Source organism: Alligator mississippiensis, chromosome 7, assembly GCF_030867095.1.
Source record: "Alligator mississippiensis isolate rAllMis1 chromosome 7, rAllMis1, whole genome shotgun sequence".
Lineage (NCBI taxonomy): Eukaryota > Metazoa > Chordata > Crocodylia > Alligatoridae > Alligator > Alligator mississippiensis.
In genome coordinates, this window is record NC_081830.1 from 12670325 (window position 1) to 12695790 (window position 25466).

The 25466-nt window shown below is 45.8% G+C and overlaps 1 protein-coding gene across 3 annotated transcripts in view; it reads left to right on the forward strand.

Annotated features, from left to right (window-relative positions):
* ANTXR1 (ANTXR cell adhesion molecule 1) overlaps positions 1–25466 on the forward strand; it is a 155366-nt gene that overhangs the window by 64060 nt on the left and 65840 nt on the right. For all 3 annotated transcript variants that reach the window (XM_059730581.1, XM_059730580.1, XM_059730583.1), the window contains exon 13: positions 20211–20306. In XM_059730581.1, the coding sequence (XP_059586564.1) occupies positions 20211–20306 (96 nt within the window). The remainder of the gene's footprint in view (positions 1–20210; positions 20307–25466) is intronic.

Consider the following 25466-nt stretch of genomic DNA (forward strand, 5'->3'; position numbering starts at 1 on the left):
GGACATTGCTTGTCTTGCCTCTCTCGGCCACAGCTAGTTTATTTTTTTTTTTAATTATGACAACAGAGAAGTGTATATAATAGACCTGAAACAGCCTTTGAGCTTCTAGCTGTGTGCTTTCAGAACTGGTCATCCCAGCCCAAATCTGGACAAGTACTTGTTTGCACTTGCAACGGAAATTTGTCATTGGGACTGACTCAATTGATTTTGCTTTGATCATTAAGGGCTGATTTATATCACTCATGGATATATATCCGCCTAACTCCTCTAGTGCGAGTGGAAGTCGGTGGACCTCCTACACTGGCAGCCTTATACAAGCTATTTTACTCCTCATGTTCATCTTTTTTTCCCTGCATTTTCTAACCCGTGAAACGTTGTGGCAGACTTCGTAGTTCAGTGGGAGAAAATGCAAGGAATGGATTAAATTAGAACATGTAAATTTGCTCTGTGTTGAGTCTGGTTTACTTTGTTGTCAGGGTATAAATGTTGCAGTAACTACTATCATCCACAGTATCCTAGGCACTCATGAAACTGCGCAAATTTACTGAGTGCTCTGAGTAACAGCAGTAGTTGGGATTTAGGAGCCTAAATCCTAAAGTGACCAAAGTCCCAAACACTTCCCTTATACTCCACTGGAAATCTGTCTTTCAGAAGAAAAGGTAAGCATAGTTCATTTAATAAAACAAAGAAAGAAAGAAAAAAACCCCATGAAGATCTTTTAAGACTTTTTTTAGTTGAGGGTCTTACAGAATTTCCATTGTAAACTTTGTTTTGGAAAGATTAATGACCTAGAAACAAGAATGTGATCTGGACTTAATCTTGGCTCACAAAGCCTACGTTAAAAAAAATTGTTTAAATTGGTCCATCTATTTCCAAGCCTGAAACATGAAATAATCCATAGGAGGCCTGCAATTTTGGGGATTTTATTTTATTTTTCTTTCTTACAAGTCAATCACAGGCTGGATTTTCAAAAGAATTTTTTACAGGCAGGGAAGTTGGATACATACATGAGGCTACTTTAAATGTCTTGTGTTAGGTATCAGTCCAGGATCGGATCAGAGGCGCACACATCCATTAACAAATAAACTGAGCTCCAAATAGAGGATTTTTGTCCTGGCTAGGATGCAGGAATTGCAGGAGCCCAGCTGGACTTTGAGATCTCCTGCAGGGATAGCCCTTCATGCGAGTTTCAGCTGTCATTTGAGCATATCCTTCTGGAATCATTCAGAGGCATTAGAAGTAGAATTCCACCCGGCCATTGCTACAGAGGAGGCTTAACTTTAACACAGAAAAGTGAGGAAAAGTCGGGCACCACGTTCCCTACTGGTGTCAAGAAGTGACAGAGGTGTAGGTTGTATCCGTGTTGATCTAAGGACATAGGCAGACAAGGTTCTTTGGGTGAATCCAATATCTTGGTCCTTTGGGCAAATCTGATATCTTTTATTAGACCAATTCAGATAGTTGGAAAAAGAAGTGACAATGCATTTCACATGGAATTTCACACCTTTCATTTCTGGACTAGAAGCAAAAAGTGCAACAAAGAAGTGCATGACTACAGAGTGGATGGAAAACTGGCATCTCATGGGTTTGATGGGAGATTTGTGGCAGATGAATGCAGACCTGCCTCCATTTTAGCTGATCCATCACTCCCACGCTGAGCAAAACATGATGTCAAAGTAATCATGTGCTCAAGGTGCAGAGTCGAGTTCTAAACTTCCTCAGAGTTTATGTGCGTGGATGTTGAGAACTGATGCAGTGTTCTAGTTTAACCCCTAAAGAAGTTATGGGTTAGGTATGAAATCTGGACCCAGGCTTTGTCAATGTTCAGGGCTTCTGGGATACTCCGTAGTTCTAGTTTCTGGAGCACGGCTTGCAATGACAAGATAAAACTGGGGTTGCTCAAGAAGAGCTTTGTCTGTTAAGTCCAGTAGTCTGCCCCCTCATTATTACTGTCTCATGAATTTTTGTCTTTGTTGTCACTTAGTATCATTATGGATATTCAAAAACTCAAGGACTGAAATTTATAATAGGAAACTTGGCTGGGCCATCTTGCACACTCACAAGACCATTTAAACGTCAAAGCAGTACTCCAGCTGCCAGAAGAAGAAAAGCAACGTATCCTGGAGAGAGGCCAGGAATGTCATACCCTCAATTTGCCAGGTTATAAAGTGAGCCTGGCCCAATTAATTAGCCAGCATTGTACACACAGGTGTGAGGCTGAGAGCACTCCAGCAGATCCCAGGAGGGCAGGGCAGAAAAAAGGGAGGTGATAGCAGAACCTGACCCAGTGAAATGAGATGTGTCCATCCCACGAGCCTGGTTTCCCCCTCCTATTTCCCCTCAGCTGGTAGAGTCTTTGAAGCATAGACGAAAAAACAGCCTCTCCCAATCCCTTCTGGGTGGAGAGGAGCTTTAACCACTGGTGAGTTCAGCCCACCTTGTAATTTCTGCTCCTCTACGAAAGCTGATACAGAGGCTGGGGAGGTGGGTGGCATTTTTCATAAAATAAACTGTAGGTGAAACCTTTCAGTGCACGTTCTCTGAGATGCAGCACTCGCTCTGGCAGCACTTCACTCTGGCACCCACTTTCTCATTTTGCAAGCGCAGTAGAGCTGTCTGAGTGCTCCTTCTTGTCCCAGTAGCAAACTGTTGTGTATTCTTTCAGGTCAGGCTCCCTTTTTTTTCTCTAAAAGCATTGCAAGCTACAAATCAAAAACTACAGCTGGCCATCTCTTGGTAATGCAGATGATAGGTATTAGGAAGCTGGGCTTATTTCAGCAATGGCGCCACATGATGCAGGGAGGGTAGAGATAGAGGGATCAGTTCTGCCCTGCTGACCCTTGCAGTCCCATTAATGTTGAGTTGGGACCCTATAAGTTAGGGTGCATCACCACTGGCAAAGAGCCCATCAGAAAGAGGGAATGGCTGAAATGAGAGGTCCTGGAAAGCCTGTGCTGTTTATGCACTGAGCCGTGAGATAAGATGCCAGCAGCTCCAGCGTGACAAGGCTCAGCTGGCTACAAGTATTTGATGAATTCATCTCTTTGGCTTGTTTGTCTTGGAAGATTTTTTTAAGCTGCTTTTTCAATACTTCTGCTCTTTGAAAGAAATGTTTTTCTTTCATTTGAAATTTTTCCGGCCCCTGAGTAGAGAGCTGGGAAATGAATCCTTTCCATCAATATGGACAATGCTGAAGGATGTATTGTGATAATATGACTTAAGCCAGAGGGAACAAAACAGCATGGGGACAGAGAGGGCCAATGTGATTCTTTGCTTGGGTGAATTCAGAGCTGGTGAAAGGAGCCAAGAAAGTATAGCACTGGAGGCATTAATCCCCTGCATTGACAAAGAGCTAGTTCAGGGATGGTAAGGAAGGGTGGCCCTGTCCTTATGGCACTGCATGGGTACTAAGGAGAGTGGGGTCATTTCTTGGCTATGCCACAGCTTCCATGTGTGGTTTTGAACCAGTCACTTCATCTTTGTTTCTCAGTTGCCCTTGCAAAATAAGCAAAAGACTCCACTCTTTCTCCAATCCTGTCTTGTCCATTTTGGTTGTAAGTTTTTGGGGCAAGGCCTATCTCCTCCTATGTCTACACTATGATTCATGCAACAGGACCTTCCTTTGCTGGGGGTCTTAAAATGCTCTTGCAAAACAAATAAGCCAATAGTGCCCTCTGCACTGCCCACTAGCCCACTGACTCTCCAACCAGAGATGGTGAGATGGAACCCCTAGCCCTTTTCTGCATTAGTACTTTATTGTTACATCTTTCTGTTGCAGTAGTATCTGGGAGCCCAACCCTAGGATCAGAGCCACATTGTGCTACACACTCAAACAACAAAACAGAGACCCTGTTCCAGGGAGCTTGTGATTTAGGTATGTAGGGCAGAGACCCTTCTTCTCGCCTACTGGAATGTCCTTGCTCCCAGCTGCCTGATCTTTTTCCAGTGTCCTAAAAGGGTGCACATCTTTACAGGCTGGGGGTTGGTGTTGGCTTTACAGGCAAAGATGCCTTTGTTCTCTGCTCCTGAGGCCTTTGTGCCACGTGCTAACAGAAGCAAAAGTATCTGATGGCTGTGTGGAGCCCCAAGTGTCTACAGTCCAGATTGAGAAAACAATAGAACACACTTGCAAGCCCACCATAGCTTTATATATTTTCATAGGCCATGAAAGGCTGTGATTTCCCATTCTTGTTGCCATGACCAGCTTCTTCACTCCTGCATTTAATATTTGGTTGACGTGGGACCTTTTTAACATGACTGCAATAAGGAATACACTCTTTTCTTTAAAATGGAAAAGAGGCTTCCTATAGTTTTGAGTCCTAGTAGTCTGGAACTTAACATCTAATATTTATGTTAATGATATTACCAAACTGTTCCCCATTTTCCAACTTTATCTGACAGGGCGGGTTGTATTTATTGAGTAACAGCTGATCATTCACAGTGGGATGTTCAAAAGTGGCTTTATTCTGTTCCCACTGCAGCCACTGGGATTGTTAAATTGAGTGGCAGCACAGTTAGGCTTTTATTAAGCTGAACCTGCAACCCTAGTAGTGAAAGAAGCAAGTGCCCCAAATTCTGTGAGCTGAGCTTTGTCAGCACCTTTCAGGTCTAAGTCCTTAATGGATCATAGCAACCTCCTTTGCAGTTGACCTCGGCATGGTGCCAGTCTCACATTCCAAGTTGCGTTGTACCACCCCACCTAATTCGAGAGGTACCTAATCCCACCAAAGTAAATGCCTTGCTGGACATGGTCCTTGCCACAGGCAATGACCTGGTGAGGGATCTGTGGGTGCTCGCCTACCTAGGCATTAGCAACCATCGTCTGCTGGAATTTGCTATCTGGTGCAGAGTGGTAAAAGCAAGCAGTAAAGCAAAAGTCGTTGACTTCAGGAGGGCTGACTTCAATGAGCTAAAGAGATTAGTAAGAGAGACATTGGGGACTCAGAGCCTCAATGAGATGGGAGTCCAGGACAGGTGGTTGTTCCTTAAGGAGATGATCTTCTGGGCTCAGAGGGAGTCAGTCCCAACATGAACCAAAGGGGGTAGGAGTGCTAAAAAGCCCCCTTGGCTCAGTAAAGGCATCCAGCAGGGCCTGCGGGCAAAAAAGTAGAAGCAACGGGCAATCACCAAGGAGGATTACACCTCCGTTGCTCGTGATTGCAGGGAGGCGGTTAGGAAGGCCAAGGCAGAGATGGAACTGGAGCGGGCAGCCAGAATTAAGAATAACAAAAAGTCCTTTTTCAAATACATAGGGAGTAAGAAAAAGGCACCAGGTAACATGGGACCTCTACAGGACAGGCTTGGTAATCTGGTGTTGGCAGCAAAGGAAAAAGCCAGTCTCCTCAACAATTTCTTTGCCTCCATATTTCTGAGCAGGGACCAGGGACAATTCCCCCACTAGGATTACAGACAGGCTCAGGGGACACGGCACCATGCCTAGGGTCAGGGACAATCTAGTCAGGGAACTTTTGGAGGGGCTGGATGTGTTTAAATCATCAGGTCCGGATGCTCTTCATCCAAGGGCACTGAGGGAATTGGTAGAGGTCATAGGAGGGCCCCTGGCATGGCAGTACAAGCACTCATGGTGCTCTGGTCAGGTCCCAGGGGACTGGATAAGGGCCAATGTGGTCCCCATTTACAAGAAGGGGAGAAAGGAGGACCCAGGTAACTATAGGCCAGTTAGTCTCACCTTGGTTCTTGGGAAGACCTTTGAGAAAATTATCAAGAAGCGCACCTGCGGGAGCCCAGCATGGGAAGTAATGCTCAGGGGCAACCAACATGGGTTCATTGCAGGCAGATCCTGCCTGACTAACCTTGTTTCCTTTTACAACCAAGCCACAAAGTCCTTGGATGCGAGCGTTGAGGTAGATGTCGTCTACCTGGACTTCAAGAAGGCCTTTGACAGTGTTTCTCACCCCATTCTCATAAATCTTTTTGAATGTGGGGCTGGATCACGAACTTTTTATCACCCAGTGGGCTGGCGAGCCATATTCAAAGACCTCACAGGAAGCGGTATCACATCACACCCCCCTACCCCCCCCCCCAAAACAAAAGTACAGTGTTTAGTTTCCCAACGCAGCACCTCAGGCCTCAGAAAACAGCTTGGAGGGCCGCATGTTGGACAAGCCTGTCATAAATAAACTAGGCGATTGCGACATTGATGCCTACACAGTCAGATGGGTGGCAAATTGGCTGGATGGTCGCACCCAGAGAGTGGTGGTGGATGGGTCATTTTTGACCAGGAGGGATGTGGGCAGTGGAGTTCCCCAGGGCTCAGTCCTCAGGCCTGTGCTATTCAACATCTTTATCAGTGACTTAGAGGTGGGCATGGAAACCATGCTGTCCAAATTCGCTGATGACACAAAGATGTGGAAAGAAGTGGGCACACTGGAGAGGAGGGACAGAATCCAACTAGATCTAGATACTGGGATTTCCCAGTATCCAATGACTCAGATGCATCACAAGCAGGTCCAGGGACCTGATCCTTCCCCTTATCCTTCCGTTTATGCAGCGCTGGTTGGAGTACTGCATCCAGTTCTGGGCACCACACTTCAAGAGGGATTGGCTAACCTTGAGAGGGTCCAGAGGAGGGCCACTCATGGTTAGGGGGCAGCAGACCAGGCCCTACGAGGATAGACTAAAGGGCCTGAATCTATTCAGCCTCCACAAGAGAAGACTGAGAGGGGATCTGGTGGCCATCTATAAACTCACGGGGTGGGGGGCCAGCGGAAAATAGGTGAGGCTCTATTCCCCCAGGCACCACCTGGGATAACAAGGAATAACGGCCACAAATTGTTGAGAGCAGGTTCAGGCTAGATATCAGGAGGCATTACTTTATGGTTAGGGCTGCCAGTTTCTGGAAGGGGCTCCCAAGGGAGGTGGTGCTCTCCCCTACCTTGGGGGTCTTCAAGAGGAGGATGGATAAACATCCGACTGGAGTATTATGATCCCAGCACTCGTTCCTGCCCAGCGCAGGCGGTTGGATTTGATGATCTATTCAGGTCCCTTCTGACCCTAGTAACTATGAAACTAGTAACTATGACACCCCATGTAACAGCATAATATTGTTGACATGAATAAGGGAGATGGGTTTGTTGGCTGTGTTTTGGGTTGTTCTTTTTTTAATTTCCAGCACTCTGAGCTACATGTACTGTAGCTGTTTGTACTAAGGTGTTTTGTAGCCGCACGCTCATATTGATTGAATGCTGATACCTGATGGAGTGGGTTCTATGAGTTCGACTTCTGCAGGTGGCATTTGGTCAGGCAGCTGGTTATGCCATATGAGAGAGGTGTCAGCCCCAGACCCTGTGCAGCCTCTCCAGGGGAATGACTCTGACCAACAGAGAGGCTGCAGGGCAGGTGATCAGGAGTGCTCTATGATGCAGTATATAGAATGACTGTTTTCAATGTTGCATAACTTATCAAGTGCAAAGGATAAAAAAGCACCTGTATCCCATCCTGGATTTTGAATGACTAGAACTGAAACGCAATGATATGGAACACCCCCCCATGGAGCCAAGTTTACACGGCCTCTTTTCAGATCAGATCCACCTTTCAAACTAGCTAATCCCTACACCTCACCGTGGCAAGTATCATCCCCTCTTGTTCCTCAGTTGGGCAAAGAAGTTGCATGATGCGCCACAAGCTGAGAAGGAAGCCAGCAGCAAATGATAACAAGAAGCTCTGTTTCTTATGCTCATGCCATAGGACTGTGATATCTCTTTCACAGAAGGAAAGGTTGCTTCTGGTCCAGATTCTTCCTGGCAAAGGCACTTCAGAGGGTGGCTGGCAGAGTCAGAAACACTCCAAAGAAGAATTGATCATGGTCCCTGATCAAGACTTAGAAAAAGTGGCTGAAAGAGCAAGAACATTTTTTTTAATGTTTTTGTATACATGCATGCACAAGTGTGTGTGTGTGTGCGTGCGCATGCACAAGCATGCACACCAAACAGACTGCTCACAAAGAGGGTCTTTCAAGAGAGAGAATGTGTAATGCAGGAAGAAAGAATCCCACTCAGCTAATGGGTTCCCCAACTGCTGCCAAGTTCCCTGACACAGAAAGACAGTGTCTCAGAAAGAAGCCAGGGTAGGAATTAAAGCAAGGCTTTGTTCGTTTTGCATAGTGCATCCAAGACCGAAGAAGCCACTAGTGACCTGTTGTGCCAGCAGCTCTCAGAGTCGGAACTGAGCAGAAGCTGAAAATCGTGGGATTCCAACAGCGCGGTAAAACTTGGTTGGCAGCTTGGATCCTTATGTTACATTGCTGCAGAGTCCCTGCCTTTCTAAGCACAAAGATAAAAGAACAAATGATTCCTTGCAGATCTGAAAGTGACTTTCTCCAGCCATTTGCACCCCAGGCACAGGCCTTAACTAACAGACAGTATAAAGTATGGGATGGCTCAGAGGGCCAGTAGTGGGGCAGGAAACCCTTTCATTTGCAGATTGACGGTTCAAACGGTCTTAGGTTGGTAACTACTAAGAGTAGTGATCGTCTGCCATTTGCTCATGGCCTATGAGACCAGCCTGGTTCATTGTGGGCATCTGCCTATGTCACAGTAGCTACCTCTCTAAATAGTCTCACCATGAATTAAATTAAACTGGAGAATTAGGGCAAATTTCAGCTTCTGGAAAGTAAGCAGTAGAAGAAATCTTAGCCAACAATTGATTCAGGTCAAGCCTAGCTATGTGCTTCAGGACTTCTTGGAACAGTATGATTGAAGTAGATAGGTATGTTGCAACTAACACCATCTTGGAGAAGAGGGGGAAAATTTGTGGACTTATGGACTAATGAAGCAGGTAATGCCACCAAGTTGAACAGGAGGTGATGGTGATGAACAGTGACAGATTGTGTGGAATATCTGGTGAAATATAAGTTGACAAATGGGCCAACTTCTTCAGAAAATACAAGAGCCAGACTTAGGAACTGATTCTTCTTTTGCACACACTGAATTCAGCACCCAGTGAAGTCAGGGGGAAAGGAGAGTGTCCACCCAATATTCGATGTCTTAAAAAGAAGATTTGTAACTGCTGGCACACCTGTCTGATGCTATCATTCATATAAATGGTTTCTACAGCCATTTGGAAGATGGAAAAAACTTGGACCATTCACAAGTATTAAGCAATAGTGGGAGAATTTGATCTTTAAACAGGAAAAAGAAAGCAAAAAAAGGTTAGTAAATCAGAAAGGTGTTGCAGACTATACTAAAAACAATAGCCTCTCCAGTCCAGGGCTATTTTCTGTTTTCTGTTTAGAAGGAATATGATTTACCTGTAAATTGAGTTTTTCAATTCTGGTTCTGTTCTGTGTTGCCCAATTAAGTCTCTGCCTAGTTATCACTGTTCCTAAGTCTGCAGGCAATTAAAGTGCCTGCACTATTGTATCAATAGAAGCTTTGTGAAACTACAAACTACATTTAATAAGCACTTTCTTAGGTCCTTGTACATTATTAGCTGTAAGAGTGCTGGAAAGAAACAACAAAGCACATTTTCTCCAGTTTGTTTTTAAATTAAATTACTCCTAATAATTTTATGCTGCAAATAATAATATGCATTGGAAATTCTCTGGTTATACCATTCACACTAGGAGTTAAATTGCTGACATTGTTCTGCATCATGCATAGCTACACATACCATTTTATAGCACCCACAAGTATGCACAGCATTCTGCAGAAAGCCAGCCCCTAACATTTGGAATTTTCAAATAGAGACAAAAAGTTGAAATTTTGAAATACTTTCAGTATGGGAATTTGTGGGAGGGAGGGAATTGGAAACCTCAGATATTTTTGTTTGGATAATGTGGAACTGTTTCCTTTGAGTTCTGTTGAATCATTATAAGATATTATTCATGCTCAGGTGCAAGGGGGCTGGACCTGATGATCTTGTGAGGTCCTTTCCAGCCCCTAATATCTATGAATCTATGGTATATGAATGTAATACTAATTATAAGATGCAAAGAAGTGTTATATTACTATATGACCTGAGAGTTTAACAAAGTTCATTGAAAAAGTAAAATCAAAGAAAAATATTTTATGTTTTATAAGTGTTCTGCATTAATGACAGACAAGGTTCCTTGGGTGAATCTGATACATTTTATTAGACAAACCCAAATAGTTGGAGAATAGTTATTAAGCAAGCTTTCAGGTTCACCCAAGGAACCTTGTCTGCCTATGTCCTTAGACCAGCACAGCTACAACCTACAACCCTGCTGCATTATTGAAGCATTTTGACATTATCAAAACAAGAACAAGAACAAAACTGAAACCACTTTCCTGTTGAATATTTTCTTTCTGTTTCAATTTGCATGCTTCTCAAGCAAATTCCAGGATGTCATTCTCCTGATGTACTCGGCCTTGGTGAGGCCGCAGCTGGAGTACTGTGTCCAGTTTTGGGCTCCACAATTCAAAAATGATGTGGAGAAGCTTGAGAGAGTCCAGAGAAGAGCCATGCACATGATCAGAGGTCAGGAAAACAGGCCTTATGATATGAGGCTGAGCGCTATGGGACTCTTCAGCCTGGAAAAGTGCAGGCTCAGGGGTGATCTGATGGCTGCCTATAAGGGGTGCTCACCAGGATCTGGGGTATGTTTGTTCCCCAAGGGAATGACAAGGGATGACAAAGTTGAACGGTCATAAACTCCTCCAAAACCGTTTCAGGCTGGACGTAAGGAAGAACTTCTTTACTGTCCGGGCCCCCAAGGTCTGGAATAGCCTGCCATTGGAAGTGGTTCAAGCACCTACTTTGAACGCCTTCAAGAGAAAGTTGGATGTTTTTCTTGCTGGGATCCTGTGACCCCAGGGGGCTGGACTCAGCGATCTTCTGAGGTCCCTTCCAGCCCTAATGTCTATGAAATCTATGAAATATAGATGGTCTTTTCCAGTAGAAAAATTCTTCTGGGGAAAAAGTATCTTGACCCATTGTAGTCTTGATCCTAAAATTGTTCTGTACAAGGAAAGAATTCACCTGCAGGGAACTAACTTCAGGACTGGAAGCACAGTGGTGAATGTCAGGAGAACAGAAAGGTTTGTAGGGTTTTCCCATCACTCTAGTCTGGTTTCTAATCTACCTAGAATCTGATATGACTGTGGAAAGAGAAGACATTCCAGAACATACCTTATTATTTTCCTTCCTTTGCTGTCCCATGAAATATTAAACCCATTATAACTTGCACTGACCATCCTTGCACAACCTTTTTACTCTCACTTCTATTATTTTCTGTTACTTCATTTAGTTGCCTGAATTAGTCCTAGGCACAACCTTGCATCAAAAGGGTATATGCACAAGAGGTTTATTTCAGAATAGAGGCACCCCATTGCTGATTCAAGCAAAAGAAAGTTATGGCTCTCTTCTATCCAAAATTTGAATGTCCACAAGGAGATTTGGCTGACAAGGTGTGAATTCTAACCAATATAATTACTGCAGTGTATGTATACAGATCATCCCTAAAAGAATTGGTTCGAGGTGTCAGTCTATTCGTTTTCATTGTACAGTGCTTTAGTCAGAAGAGCAAAGAGGCACTCGCTGAATGCCAGGGTGAAATGAAAGGGTTGGGAGATATTAATGACCTTGGGTCATGGCTGTTGGGTATGATAATAAAGTTACTCATCCTCTGTGGGAAGAAAGTGCTGAGATGTAGCTACTGAGAGGCCCTGCTCACTTAATCTTGCTGCTTCTTGCTGTGGAGCTGTTAAAATTGACATCTGAGGTCTGCTCAGACTTCAGATAAATGTAAAGTATCAGCATGATTAGAGCAAGAGTGAGCAGTCCTGCTGCTGTTTTTAACCTGTAGCATAGAAAGGATGGGTTGTCAAATACTAGGGCTTGTCTGAGGTTTGCCTAACATGAGGAATGAAAGCAATTATAGAGCATTCTGTCCATGAGGAGAGTGTGTGGTATAGATGGCTGGAAAATGGGACAGGAGTTCTTCTGGCCCTGTGTGGCTGGCTTGCAGTCACACCAGCTACCTGGAAGTCATCGTGAGACTTATCTAAAAGCTACCAAAAGACACTGGGTTGGATGCTACTGATTCCACCCTTTGTTCTGCTACCACCTTCGTGGTCACAAAAAGGAGGTCACAAAAAGGGACTGATGTTGCAAACATTTAAGGCACAGGCTGAACTTGCCTCTTTTGAGCAACCTTGGTAAAGTAAAAATTAAGCTTTTGGCTATTTGCAGGATAGGAACATTGGTTTCTTTTACCAGCGATCCCTGTAACGCATGTAATCCCTCTTTTTTCTCCTGCCATTTACTTGCTTCATCTCTCTAGATTGTAAACTCTTCCAAGGCACTGGCCATCTATGACGAAGTGTTTTTTGTCAGCCCCTAGCTCAATCCGGCTTGGGCTGGGCATGGTAGACATTACTGAAATAAAAGCAACAGTATACATTGGTCCCAAAGCCATATAGAGAGCGTCTTGTCTTCTTTCAAATTCACATGGGCTTTTCCAGAGGATATATCACTTCATAGCAAGATAGAAGGGGATTCAGAACATATATACCAGATTAGTGAGAGCAGGTGTTTCATGACCAGCTCCTCTGTTGAGGTTGGCAGCCTTTCAACAAGCTTCACATAGTGCATGATCGAAGCATGCTGGAATCTCTAAAAACAGCCCATTCAGTGAAATTTCATTTCCTTTTTATTAGGCCAGACTGTTTTGGCTATATTAAGAAGGAAAAGTTGCTACACGTTTGATAAAATAGATGTCAGCTTCTGCTGAGGACAGTCAAAGCCATCCTCAAGGGAACTAAGGAGAAATGGAGCACATTTGGTTCAAAATAAGAGCTGCCCAAATCTCTGTAGTGAGCAGAGGCAGGACCATCCATTCTTCTGTTGACCGAAATAGGAAAATAACCAGCAAAGGGGTTCTCTGTCTCTGTCAAGGGAATTTGTATTCCCTCCATCCATGGACACTTATTCAAAGCTGTCGGTGAGGATTTCAGAAACATCAGTTTAACACTCCTCCCACTGGAAACTCAGATGGGTTCCAGTGGGAGGCCCTGACCTACCTTGCTAAATTGCCCACACACAGAAAATGCAAAAGTGGGGGAAGCAGTGTGGGAGTCAGGAGATTTGGATTCTGTTCCCACCTCTGCCACTGACCAGTAGACAAGTCACCCTGCTTCTCTGTACCTTCATTTCCCTGTCACTGAAGTGGGAACAATGATCCTGTCCTCTACTGTAAAAGTGTGTTGGGATACAATGATAAAAAGCACCATATGAGGTATGATTCCTTGGGAAGTTTAAACGCAGAAACTGATTTAAGTGTCATTAGTTTGCGTGGAAATGAAAATTCATATTTCACAGGAAAGCTGAAGGTGTTGTAAGATCTCCTGGTTGGAATAGTTCATTTTGTTGGAATAGTTCATTAGGCAAATTAGGCTCCGACAAAAGTTAGAACAGTCTATTTACCTCAATGCTGTCTAGTGTCAAGACGGATGTTGAATTATGTTTCCTTCTAGTTATGATATTTCATATTACAGAGGAAGATGGTGCCATGGATGCTCTCCTGGGCAGGAAATTCTCTTAGATTCATAGATGTTAGGGTCGGAAGGGACCTCAATAGATCATCGAGTCCGACCCCCTGCATAAGCAGGAAAGAGTGCTGGGTCTAGATGACCCCAGCTAGATACTCATCTAACCTCCTCTTGAAGACTCCCAGGGTAGGGGAGAGCACCACCTCCCTTGGGAGCCCGTTCCAGACCTTGGCCACTCGAACTGTGAAGAAGTTCTTCCTAATGTCCAATCTAAATCTGCTCTCTGCTAGCTTGTGGCCATTGTTTCTTGTAACCCCCGGGGGCGCCTTGGTGAATAAATACTCATCAATTCCCTTCTGAGCCCCCGTGATGAACTTAAAGGCAGCCACAAGGTCGCCTCTCCTCCATCTCTTGCGGAGGCTGAAAAGGTCCAGTTTCTCTAGTCTCTCCTCGTAGGGCTTGGTCTGCAGGCCCTTGACCATACGAGTTGCCCTTCTCTGGACCCTCTCCAGGTTATCCGCATCCTTCTTGAAGTGTGGCGCCCAGAATTGCATGCAGTACTCCAACTGCGGTCTGACCAGCGCCCGATAGAGGGGAAGTATCACCTCCCTGGACCTATTCATCATGCATCTGCTGATGCACGATAAAGTGCCATTGGCTTTTCTGATGGCTTCGTCACACTGCCGGCTCATGTTCATCTTGGAGTCCACTAGGACTCCAAGATCCCTTTCCAACTCTGTGCCACCCAGCAGGTCATTCCCTAGGCTGTAGGTGTGCTGGACATTTTTCCTCCCTAGGTGCAGCACTTTGCATTTCTCCTTGTTGAACTGCATCCTGTTGTTTTCTGCCCACTTGTCCAACCTATCCAGGTCTGCCTGCAGCTGTTCCCTGCCCTCCGGCGTGTCCACTTCTCCCCATAGCTTTGTGTCATCTGCAAACTTGGACAGAGTACATTTGACTCCCTCGTCCAAGTCGCTGATGAAGACATTAAAGAGTATCGGTCCAAGGACCGAGCCCTGCGGGACCCCACTGCCCACACCCTTCCAGGTCGAGACCAACCCATCCACCACGACTCTCTGGGTGCGACCCTCTAGCCAATTCGCCACCCACCGGACTGTGCATTCATCCACATCACAGCCTCTTAGCTTGTTCACCAGTATGGGGTGGGATACCGTATCGAAGGCCTTCCTGAAGTCTAAGTATACGACATCCACCCCTCCTCCTGTGTCCAGGCGTTTCGTAACCTGGTCATAGAAAGAGACTAGATTGGTCAGGCACGATCTGCCCGCCACAAACCCGTGCTGGTTTCCCCTCAGCATAATTTGCCCTGCCGGGCTCTCACAAATGTGAGCCTTGATAATTTTTTCAAAGACTTTACCAAGGATGGAGGTGAGACTGACTGGCCTATAGTTGCCCGGGTCCTCTTTCCTCCCCTTTTTGAAAATGGGGACCACGTTAGCCCTTTTCCAGTCCTCCGGGACTTGGCCCGTGCGCCACGAGCGTTCGAATATTCCCGCCAGTGGCTCTGCAATGACGTCGGCCAGTGCCTTCAGCACCCTCGGATGGAGCTCATCCGGGCCTGCCGATTTAAAGGCATCCAGTTCTTCCAAGTGCCTCTGCACCACCTCAGGATCTACGTATGGAAGTCTGGCGCCTTGCTGCTGCCTCTCTACAACCCCAGCGAGAGACTTGTCGTGCCCCTCACTTAGGAACACAGAGGCAAAGAACTCGTTGAGGAGTTCAGACTTGTCCCCCCTGTCTGTCGCCAATAATGAATTGTCTTGAATAATAAAGATTTTTTTTTTTTGCAAATATCTAGTTGGTCTAATAAAAGATATCACCTCTGCCACGAGTTCTGATTCCTTTTGCCTGTAGACCAATATGGCTACAATCTGTATCCCTGAAATTAGTTTGCGTGGTCTTTTCTGCATTAGCAAATGTATCTGTTGACTAGTCAAGTTGGAGTACAACTATTGGGCATCTCTGTATCTGTGCTAATAGCAGTGAAGCAGAAGAGAAGTGTGTTCTCCAGGAAGACTCCATAATTAGGAAGTTAATGTATATGTAATAGTAGTATCTTTGAGAATTTTGTTCGGTGTCTTCCACTGCCAGTATCATTCTGCAACAGTGTTTGGCTCTGCTGGACTCCTTGGAAGTGATTATAAGGCTTCAAGGCACAGCTGCCCTACTCTTGCAACCAGCTTATTTGTTTCAAAGCCCTCGTGTCAGTGTCTTAACGTGTGAAATCTGCAGCACAATACAGTCTAAAGTAGAGTCTTGCTTTTTTTTCTGCTGCTGTCCTATATTATTATTCAATATAATAGAAACGCCTTTTAAAGGCTCCACTCCAAGCATTGTTTGGGCATTTCTAGTATTGTCCAGGAGTAAATTACAGGAGTTTCATGCCTAGCCTAGAACTTGGCAAGAGCTGTCTCAGCCACTTTTATTCATGCCTGCTGTTGTTTTAGGCTGGGTCTCTCCTGCCAGAAAAGGAGGCATCTTTATCTCAGGATGGCTAGCTAAAGTGAGACTTCATTCCCTCTGGAGACAAGGCTCCATTTTTTGCATGAATTAAATTAGAGGTACTCCGATGTGAGTTGGGATCAGCATTGTACTTACTCCCTGAAGGGAGATGAAAACTACCTGTGTTGAGGAGGCTGTTTGACCTTTAGGAAAATGCAGCCATTGATATGAGAGATGGGAAAACACTACTTAATTGTTCTGCCTGTGTCTCTGCCATTCTAGGACAAAGGTCTAATTCTGTCTTCACTGATACCTGCAGAACTACACTTGTGTAAACCATCTCTTGAGGTTCTTCCATTGACCTCCAGGATTTAGATCAGGCCTAAAGTGTTTTCTAGGCCAGGGACAGAGTACAGGACTCCTCCTGGGATAAAGCTTCAGAAATGCAGTTTTATCTTGGTTAAAGACACATTAGCTATTGATGCATTTTGTTCTGGAGTATGCTGTATACAGCATGAACGGCACACTCAGTCATCTAGAGCTGTGAAATTTTAAAGCCAGTGTTTATCAAGGCAGTGTGTTTGATGGCTGCATTAGGCTAACTCCTGCAGTGCTTTTCAAGGCTGTGCTGAGGAAGAAATGCAAGATTTTGCATATGGAGCCCTTCCATATCTGCAGGCCTGATTCATTGCTTTGAGCTACAGTGTAACATCTGGCTGCATCAGATGCTTTGCATAGAAACAGATGTGATAGAGCGTGTTTGCAGGCAAGTCAAAAGGAAAATCTAAAAATAAATCGCGGTTAAAAAGACAATAAAAAGAAAAAAAAATAGTTTTTCTTTGCTCTTTAGCGTCAGATTTCAGGTTGCTAATGAAAAGATGTTTCCATGAGTTATAAAGAGTCACAAGAGTGAAGGGAACAAACAACAATGAGAACCTCCAAACTACTACTTTGCTTCTACAGTAGCTAAAGCATTAAGGGTCAGATTTTTGAAGTGCTTGGCCTATGGCATCTCTGACCGAATGTACAGAAGATGAGAGTCTATGCTGTGTCTGCAGGAGTGCAATGCAGAACGCATTGCGAGGGGGAGTATGGCCAGTGCTAGTTTGCAGCCACCTATTTTCTTCCCAATTCTGGGTTAGTGCAGAGGCTCCTGGTAGATTCTTCTTTTGTGGAAGAACCAGCCTGGCCTGATCTGATTTTTCTCAGAATTATTTCTAAAACAAAGATGGTTTTGCAAAGCTCTCCTGACCCAGTTTTCTGTTGGCGAAGCTCACACTCCTTCCAAAAGCATCTGTCATGCACTTAGTGAATTAAAGCTATTTTAGTAAACACCTGCATGCCACAAACTTTAAAGTTCTCAAGCTCAATGTGATGTCACAGCAACATCAATAAGAAGTTATCTTGGGGGTTGAGAGGGTTTCCTCCCCCCCTCCTCCCCCCCCCCCCCCAAGTTATTTGTTTTGCTTTTTCTCTCTGTCTGGTTCTTAGATCAAAATTATCTCATCTAGACTTTTGCCAGGATTAACAACCTGCTTGCTGATCCCAACAAACCAGATGATACCAAAGAGGAATGGCGCAGGAAAGTTGGTTTGTCTTAGGAAGCTAAAAGCTTCAGATTAAACCTGGAAGCAATGGAAAATCATTCATTTTGTGTTTGGATTGTCACAGTGCATTAGAGAGGGCAAGAGTTCTCAACCTGTGAACTGCAAAAACATGACAGAGGATTTCCCTACCTCTGTCCTTTCTGTGGAGTTAAATTGGAGAATGGTTACAGATGTGTGGGAAGAGGGATATTCAGAGAAGCAGGGATTCTGGAATGAGAAAAGCTGAGTGGTGTGTATGAGCACCATTGGCCTCTAACGGCAGGTCGGAGGTCTGCCAAACTCTGAGGCCTCATTTCTACACTGCTGAAAGCTAGTAACGATTCATTCAAGCTCTACCTTTTGGAGCGGAAAGATGTGGTGTGCAGTCATGCAACAAATGCAAAATCTTCAGTACTTACACAATGGTACCAATATGTATCTTGTATTCTGAGTTTTTGGGAGCCAAAGTAATCTTTTGCCTTGAAAACCCATAGGGTACATCCACACATGCAAGCACGTGCGCTTGCAGCAGCTCAAATAGAAGCGGTGCAAATTTGATCCGGGGCATTTTGCCTCAGTGCACGTGCCCGGACATGCACTTTGGTGTGGGGCAAATTGTGCCACTTGGGGCAAAATAACCCTGCCTGGCTCCTCCTGGATCTGCAGCCAGGGGGAGCTAGAGCCTGGGGCCAGTGCGTCCCCACCAGTATAAAAAGCTGCCCTGTCCTGGCCCCATCAGTACAGAAAGTTGCCCTGTCAAGTAGCTCCGGGCTACTTGCTCTCAGGAGCTTCTGGGGCTCAGCCGATTGGTACCTGGGGCCACTACAGCTTGTGCCAGCCGGACTTCTGAAGCAGAGAGTTCCCTGCACCCTTTACCCACTGCAGCAGTCTGGCAGGGGGGCTGCTGCGTGCCTGTGACCTGCTGCGCACCTGCCAGACCTGGATGGGGACTGCACAGGCAGTAGAGGCATCTATCCCTCTGTGCCAGCTGCCAGTGGGCTGTGGCTGCAGAGTTGGCCTTTGTGCGGCACTACTGCCATGTGTGCCCCTGCCCGGCCATCTGGGCAGCTATCACTTGGAAGATGTTCTGGGTATGGTGGCCTGCTTTGAACTGTCAAAGCATGTCCTCCTGGTCCCAGTTGGCCACGAGGTCAGCCACCTCCAGCTGGGTCCAAGGTGTCAGCTCTGAGCAGGCAGGGTCCTGCCACTGGCTGCCCTAGCAGGAATTCTGGTGTTTCTTATTGGGAAAACTGAAAAATCCCTGATAAAAAAAATCCCAAAGTCACTCTGTAAAATATCCCGAAATCCATGTTCCTCCACAGTTAAAACAAAAGACCACTATATATATATAGAGAGAGAGAGAGAGAGTGATCCGTTGGGCAATGTTTTATTGATATATCTACAATGTTAAAGCAATTTGGAAGCCTGCCAGTGTCTCTATCATCATAATAAAATGAATTCTAAATACCTATATGTTTTGCTGCCTCCCACAGGGGTTACAGCCCCCTCCCAACAGGGGCCAAATGGCCTCCGCAGGGGCTACCACCCCCACCACAGAGCCCACATGCCCTAACCCTGCTTGCTCCCCCAGCCCCTGGATTGTTGTCCTGCCTGGCCCCATTCCCCACTGGTTCCTGCAACCCCCCTGCAATGCCTGCCGTACCCCCTACTCTCCCAGACCCCTCAATGGGTGTCCCCCTACCCCCACCCCAGCCTCTGGCACTTAAAAAAAAAAAAAAAAAAAAAAAAAAAGGAAGAGAAAAAGAAGCCTCTACTCACCACAGGAGCAGGGGCTGTGGGGGCTCCGGGGCTTCCTGACAGAGCCCCCCAGTGCAGCACACAGCAGCAGGGCAGCTGTCACATGGCGCTGCACTGTGTATGTGTGTGTGTTGGGGGGGGGTGGATATCCTTTTTTTCTCTGACGGTTTTTTTTGGCTATCCAGGGGTCTAATTTTGCCCACATGCTGCAAATTTGCAGCATGGGGAACATTTTCTCATTCCTGCACATGCCTCTTGCAGCATGTCAAAGGGGTTTGAGACCGCAAGAGGCATGTGCGGGCTCATGTGGATGCACCCATAGTGAGTAATTCATCTAAATATCAGAAATAATTTCACACTGGGACTGGATGATTCAAAGCCTTGGTAATAGCCATTCCCCTCTAGGTACCTCAGAGCAAACCTGACTACATGGGTCTAGAAGTAGAACAGGGGAAACGTTTTCAGCCATTTTTTTTTTTATTGGCTTCAAAATTAACCATATGGCAACATTGCTAAATATACCTGCCTCTGAGTGCTCTCAGCAAAGAGACCAAGTCCTCTCTCCCACTTAGCATCTATTCTAGAGGGATTCTCTCTAACATACATTAGCTGGCTTCTCTCAGGAAGCTTGGAAAGCTGTTACACATGTTCTCTGAGTAGAAGAGAAGTTTTCCCTCCATAGGCCTATCCATGCATCGGCTTTCCGTGGCTCAGAAGGAAGTGTCAGGGAGAGAATGAGTCTGGGTGTTTTTGAATGGGGAAGCTGGGAAACGATGTGTTGTAAACACAAATAAACTGCATTTTACAACTAGCTGTTGGGAGGCACATGACTGTGAGCAACCAGCAGATGGAGGATGCTGTGGTAGGCTGCATTGCAGCTGCCGGGGAGAGGTGAATTTGGTTTTACTTACCTTGTTTTGCTTTCCTCTTGCAGTCTGATGGGACCATCCTGGCCATTGCCCTACTGATCCTTTTCCTCTTGCTGGCACTGGCTCTCCTCTGGTGGTTCTGGCCTCTTTGCTGCACAGTGGTAAGTCCCATCCCCTTGCCTAGTTGGTCTGAACTATAACATGAAGCATAACAGGAATGAAGGGAACTATAACAGGACCCATACTGAACTACAGGACCCATGCTGTCGCCTCTGTGTGGACTGGGATACAGTGAACCATGCACCTGGTGGTGAAGTCCTGCCAGTGCTAATGAATAGGCTGCAAGGAACCAGAGGAGTTGGAGATGGGGAAAGGGGTCTCCTGCTGTCCACTTCTTTGGGACAAGTGAAAGATTGCCCCCTGCAGAAAGCTGCTGGGTGTTTTAGTCTTGGTCATTCACATGCGGAAAGGTTTTGTTGTCTAAGTGAGCTGGGGGGGTTTCTTTGGTTTTATGCAAATGTAAAACAAAAATTTTCAGCTCAGTACACCACTTCTGTGCTGTCCACAAAGAAATGAACAAAGAAAAGGCCAAGTTTGCAAGCCGGTGAACTGCAGGGCATAGAGTAAGAGGCTGCCTCTCTGACTCTGCCACTGATTTGCTGCAAGGTCTCAGGCTTGTCGCTTTTCTCATGCCTTGGTTTCCCCATCTGTGAAATAAGGATGCTGTTGACTCTTGGTCAGGAGTTTTTCTGAAAAAGGTTTTTGGCAGAAGATGCCAAATTATGAATATGGCATCATTTTACAGAAATGCATCTTTTTCAATAGAAGGTTTGTTGGGAAGGTTCCTCAGATACAGGATGGAATATCTGGAAGGAGACCCTTACCCCAGTGGTTGAGACCAACAGCTCAGTGGTTGAGACCCAGGTTCAAGTGCATGTTCTGCTTTTCTCTGGCTGATATGGAAGGAAAATAAAGTTTCTAGACCTTAGAATTCTCTTTTGCAAAATGGAATTCTTATTTTCTGGACATCCCTACTAAGTATCCACCTGGGCAAAGTCCTTTGAGATACTGAGATAGTAACTTCCCTAATGTATAATTATTCTCACCTTGATTAATGTCTTGGGTACAAGGTCTTTCAAAAATGTTTTGCAAAACTAGGAGTGCAGTTGAGGCATTAAGAAATGAAACAGGAAAAGCCATGAAAGAAAAGAGCAGGGAAGGCAGCAAGTTGTAAGAGTGGGCACACTAAGCTGGGGGCCAGGAGATCTGAGAGATCTATTCCTGGCGCTGTCACTGACCTGCTGTGTAACTGTGACCTTCTTTTAATGCTTGTGGTAAACCTGTGCTTTCTATCTAGGTCAGCCCAGGGACTTTTACTATGTATTTGTGCAGCACCTAAAATAATGGGGTCTAGTCTCAGAAGGATCCTCTTCTCCCTACTGTAATACAAATAAGAACAATAATGAAGGATGCACAAATTTCTGGAGATTTAGAATCTAGGTTTGGTACAGGGAGGTGAATAATATTTTAGATGCTCCTTTTAAGTTTGTCCAATTTGGCTTTCATTCTTGGGCTGGTAATGCTGTTGTTTTAAAATCCCTGATTTGGTGTTGTAAATGGACATGGCATGGTTCAAAGTGTATGGTTCAATGCTGACAGCTGCAAAGACAATGGGAGTTGTATGAACTGTGCATCTTCTGGGAGTAAGCCCCTAGGGAGACAGACATTCCTGTATCAAGAACTGGTATGGAAATCGTGCAAGAAAGATTTATCAGTCTTGAACTTTTGCTTCTGGCTAGAGATGCTAGGGGTAAAGTATTATTTTCATAGTAGTTTGGCACGTCCATTCTCAGATGAAAACCAGAAGGGGAAAAATATTTATTTGAGAGTTTCAGAATAACAATAAAAAGTTCAGTTCTGAAAACAGGCAAAGGATTAACGTTTTGGTAGGGTGAAGAGAGTTATTTTTCTATGCTGGATCACACATTCTCTGAGTAGAAGGGCCAGATTCTTTGTTGGTATAACTCCACTGAAGCCAGAGGAGATTATGCAATTGGAATTTGGCTTGATATTTTTCCAGCTAAGACTTGAAATGAGACGGAGAATTGAGCTGATATGGGGGAAAGATATAGGAAAGCCAGATTGTAGGTGCTGCAGAAGTGAGGAGATGCCATGACCAGACAGAGAGGAGCATAGAGTGAGTGAGATGGGAATTAAAAAAGAGGCAGTGTCTGATGCGAAGGGAACATAGAGCTTTAAAAAGCAGGAGGTTGATTTTGAAGTGCTTCTGAGATAGGTAGCCAAGAAAGAATGGGAAGGCAAATGTCCTCCTTAGGTGTAAATAATACAGTCCAGGGGGCATCAGTAAGCACCGCAGAGATGGGAGAAAAAGAGAGGGCCATACTTCTTGTCACCTATGTGTGATCTTGTTTCACCCGGCTGGAGGCCCTGAAAAAACTTGGACTTAAAAGATGGGTGCATCATCATCCTTCTCTCTGCTTTTAGAGAGGCAGTCCAGGGTTGCTCAACTCCTGGCTTGCAAGACCGATTTAGCTTGCAGAGCCACATCATCTGGCCTGACAGGCTCCCCGGTGGCCCAGAAATGTGATGATGGGGGAAAAGGTGGTAGCATTAATTTCCAGGAGCCCCTCAGGTCAGATAGCATGTCCCTGCATGCTAAATCAGATACATAGGGTTAAAGTAGTGCAGGGCCCACTCCAGGCACTGACCTGCAAGGGATCCATCTCTCAAACTGGCTGCACACCACTTACTAGGGCTGTGCAAAGCTTCGAGTGCTGATTCGATTCGGAGGAGATTTGGCCCGATTCAGTGGCTGAATCTCTGAATCCGAATCGAATCAGGGGACCAATTAAAAGGTCCGAATTGATTCAAAGCTCTCCAAATCGATTCGGAAAAGATTTGGAGAGCTTCAGTGATTTGGGCAGTCCTCACCTGCTGCAGCCAGGAGCTGGGCCCAGACTCCGTGCTGGTAAGTAGGGGGTGGGGGAGGGGGGCTGGAGGAGGGGGAAGGGGACCATGGAGGGACCCCGCCAGGCCCCATCCCCTGCCTGCTCTCCCAGCCCCCCCGAGCTCCTCCCAACCCCTACCCGCTCTCCCAGCCCCCGCCCCATGACTGCCCCACCCAGCCCCAGCTTCTGGCCCTTTAAAAAAAAAAAAAAAAAAGCCCCAACTAACTGGGTGCTGCTGGGCGGGCAGGGGGGCAATCCCTGCTGCCCCCCACTGTCCCACACCATTTGGGAGGCTCTGCCACAAGCCCCCTGAACCCCACCCACTCTCCCAGCCCCCCATGGCTGCCCCACCCACCCCAGCTCTGGCCCTTTAAGAAAAAAAACAAACCCCTAGACTCACCAGCTCCTGCAATGGCCTCAGGGCTTCTGGGGGCTTGTGCAGAGCCCCCCACACAGCGCAGGGCAGTGGGGGGCAGCAGAGATTGCCCCCTGCCTGGTAGCAGCTGGTGACTCTAGGGTTTTTTGTGTTGTTTTTTTAAAGGGCCAGAGCTGGGGTGGGCAGGGCAGCCATGTTGTGGGGTGGGACAGTGGGTGAAGGTTGGGGGGCTCATGGAAGAGCCCCCTACATGGCATGGGGTAGTGGGGAGTACCGGGGATGGCCCCCCTGCCTGGCAGCACCCGGTGAGTGCTGGACTTTTTTTTTCAAAGAGCCAGGAGCTGGGGCAGGTGGGGCAGCCATTGAGAGTGGGCGGGGGATGGGCCTGTGTGATTCAGAGATTTGGCTAATTTGGCTTCGTACAGGCCTACCACTTACCTAGCCGGGGGGGCCAAAAGGTTGAGTACCAGAGCTAAAATACTCAAGCAGGGTGGACTAGGATCATGCTTAGGGGTGTAAGTATCACTTAATGTGCCTCAGAAGTGGCGTAGGATCTGGCCCAGGGTTTTATCCACATGAAATGTTCAAACTTAATATTTTCCAGATATAACCTGAAGCTTTCAGTAAATAGAAAAACCTCCCACTTTCCCTTCTTGTCCAGCATCTACTACTCCTGTCAAATAAGCAGCTTCTCCTCCCTGAACATGGTTTAAACAATGGGGATTTTCTAAATGTGGAGTTAGAGCACATCTCTCAATTTGCCTGGCAGGTTTTGACACAGTAGTCTGTACTATGTCATCCTCTTTCAATGGCTGTGGCACAGTTCACTTGGAAAATTGGATTAGTATCTAAGAAAGGACAACTGATTATTCAATTCTTACCAAAGGAAACAGTAATGTTTAAAGAAAAGGTAAAATAATAGCAGGGTTCCCTTCCTTAATGGTTTTGTTTGGAAGGGAAATACACTGCCCGCTGATCCTGTTCCCTTGGTAAGTGGTCCGTTGTAGAACCTGGTTTTGTCCCGGGCATGGAGTGAAATGATGGCAGAGAAACTGGCAGGTACAGCAGAATGAGAGCAGGCAGGCAATCACCTCCAGTAACCAACCTAAGAATCAAGAGCTAGGGTGAGGGACTGGAGCCCAAAGAGGTTTCAGGGATAATGCAGTGTGTCCAGGAAAAAGAAAATGGGCTTTTTTATTACAGGACATAAAAGCATTTGAGTGCTCATTTCTAAGCACTGAAACTTTTCTTGGCACATTTCTTAATTAAATAGGAATTGTTTCTATCCAAATATTCTCCAGGAAAAGCACTAAGCCAATATCATCCCTGGACTAAGTCCTCTGAAGTCAATTGAGTTACTCTGGGGACTTCACTGGCCCTGTCTTTATTTGGCATTGACCCATAGAGAAACACTGTTTCCAAGTGTATCCATGTGTCTCTAATGTATTTTGGGATGAAATCTGGAATTCACCATTCCATTTACAGTAGACCCAAAGGTCACACACAGTGGATCAGAACATAATGAGATCTTGAGTTCTGCTCCAGACAAAATTCCCCTTGGGTATGGGCAGGAGGGAAGACCAGGTAAGAGCATTGGAGGGGGTGGTGGGGTGGGGAAGGTGTCAATATCATTACTGAAGAGTAGGTTTAGAGGAGAAAAAAAAGCCAGATCATAACATTGTACTGAGTGGACCTTTCCCCCTGTGTGCGCATGAAAAGAATGAGCAAAGAAGCCATGACAGCTATGGACGCATGACCCTATAGGCTGTTTCCAGAGGAGGATGTGTTTGCAAAATACTGCATGAAATTCTGGCTCCAATGGTGTCAGTGGGAAATATATTGTCTTAAGTAGGTTTGGGATTCCAGCCTATATATGTACATCTGCATGCACAGTGAGTGTACGGATGGACAGCAAAGGGAATTTCAGGTGCAGGTGGTAGTTTCTGCACCAAAGGGTTAAACTTACTTCTCTGGAG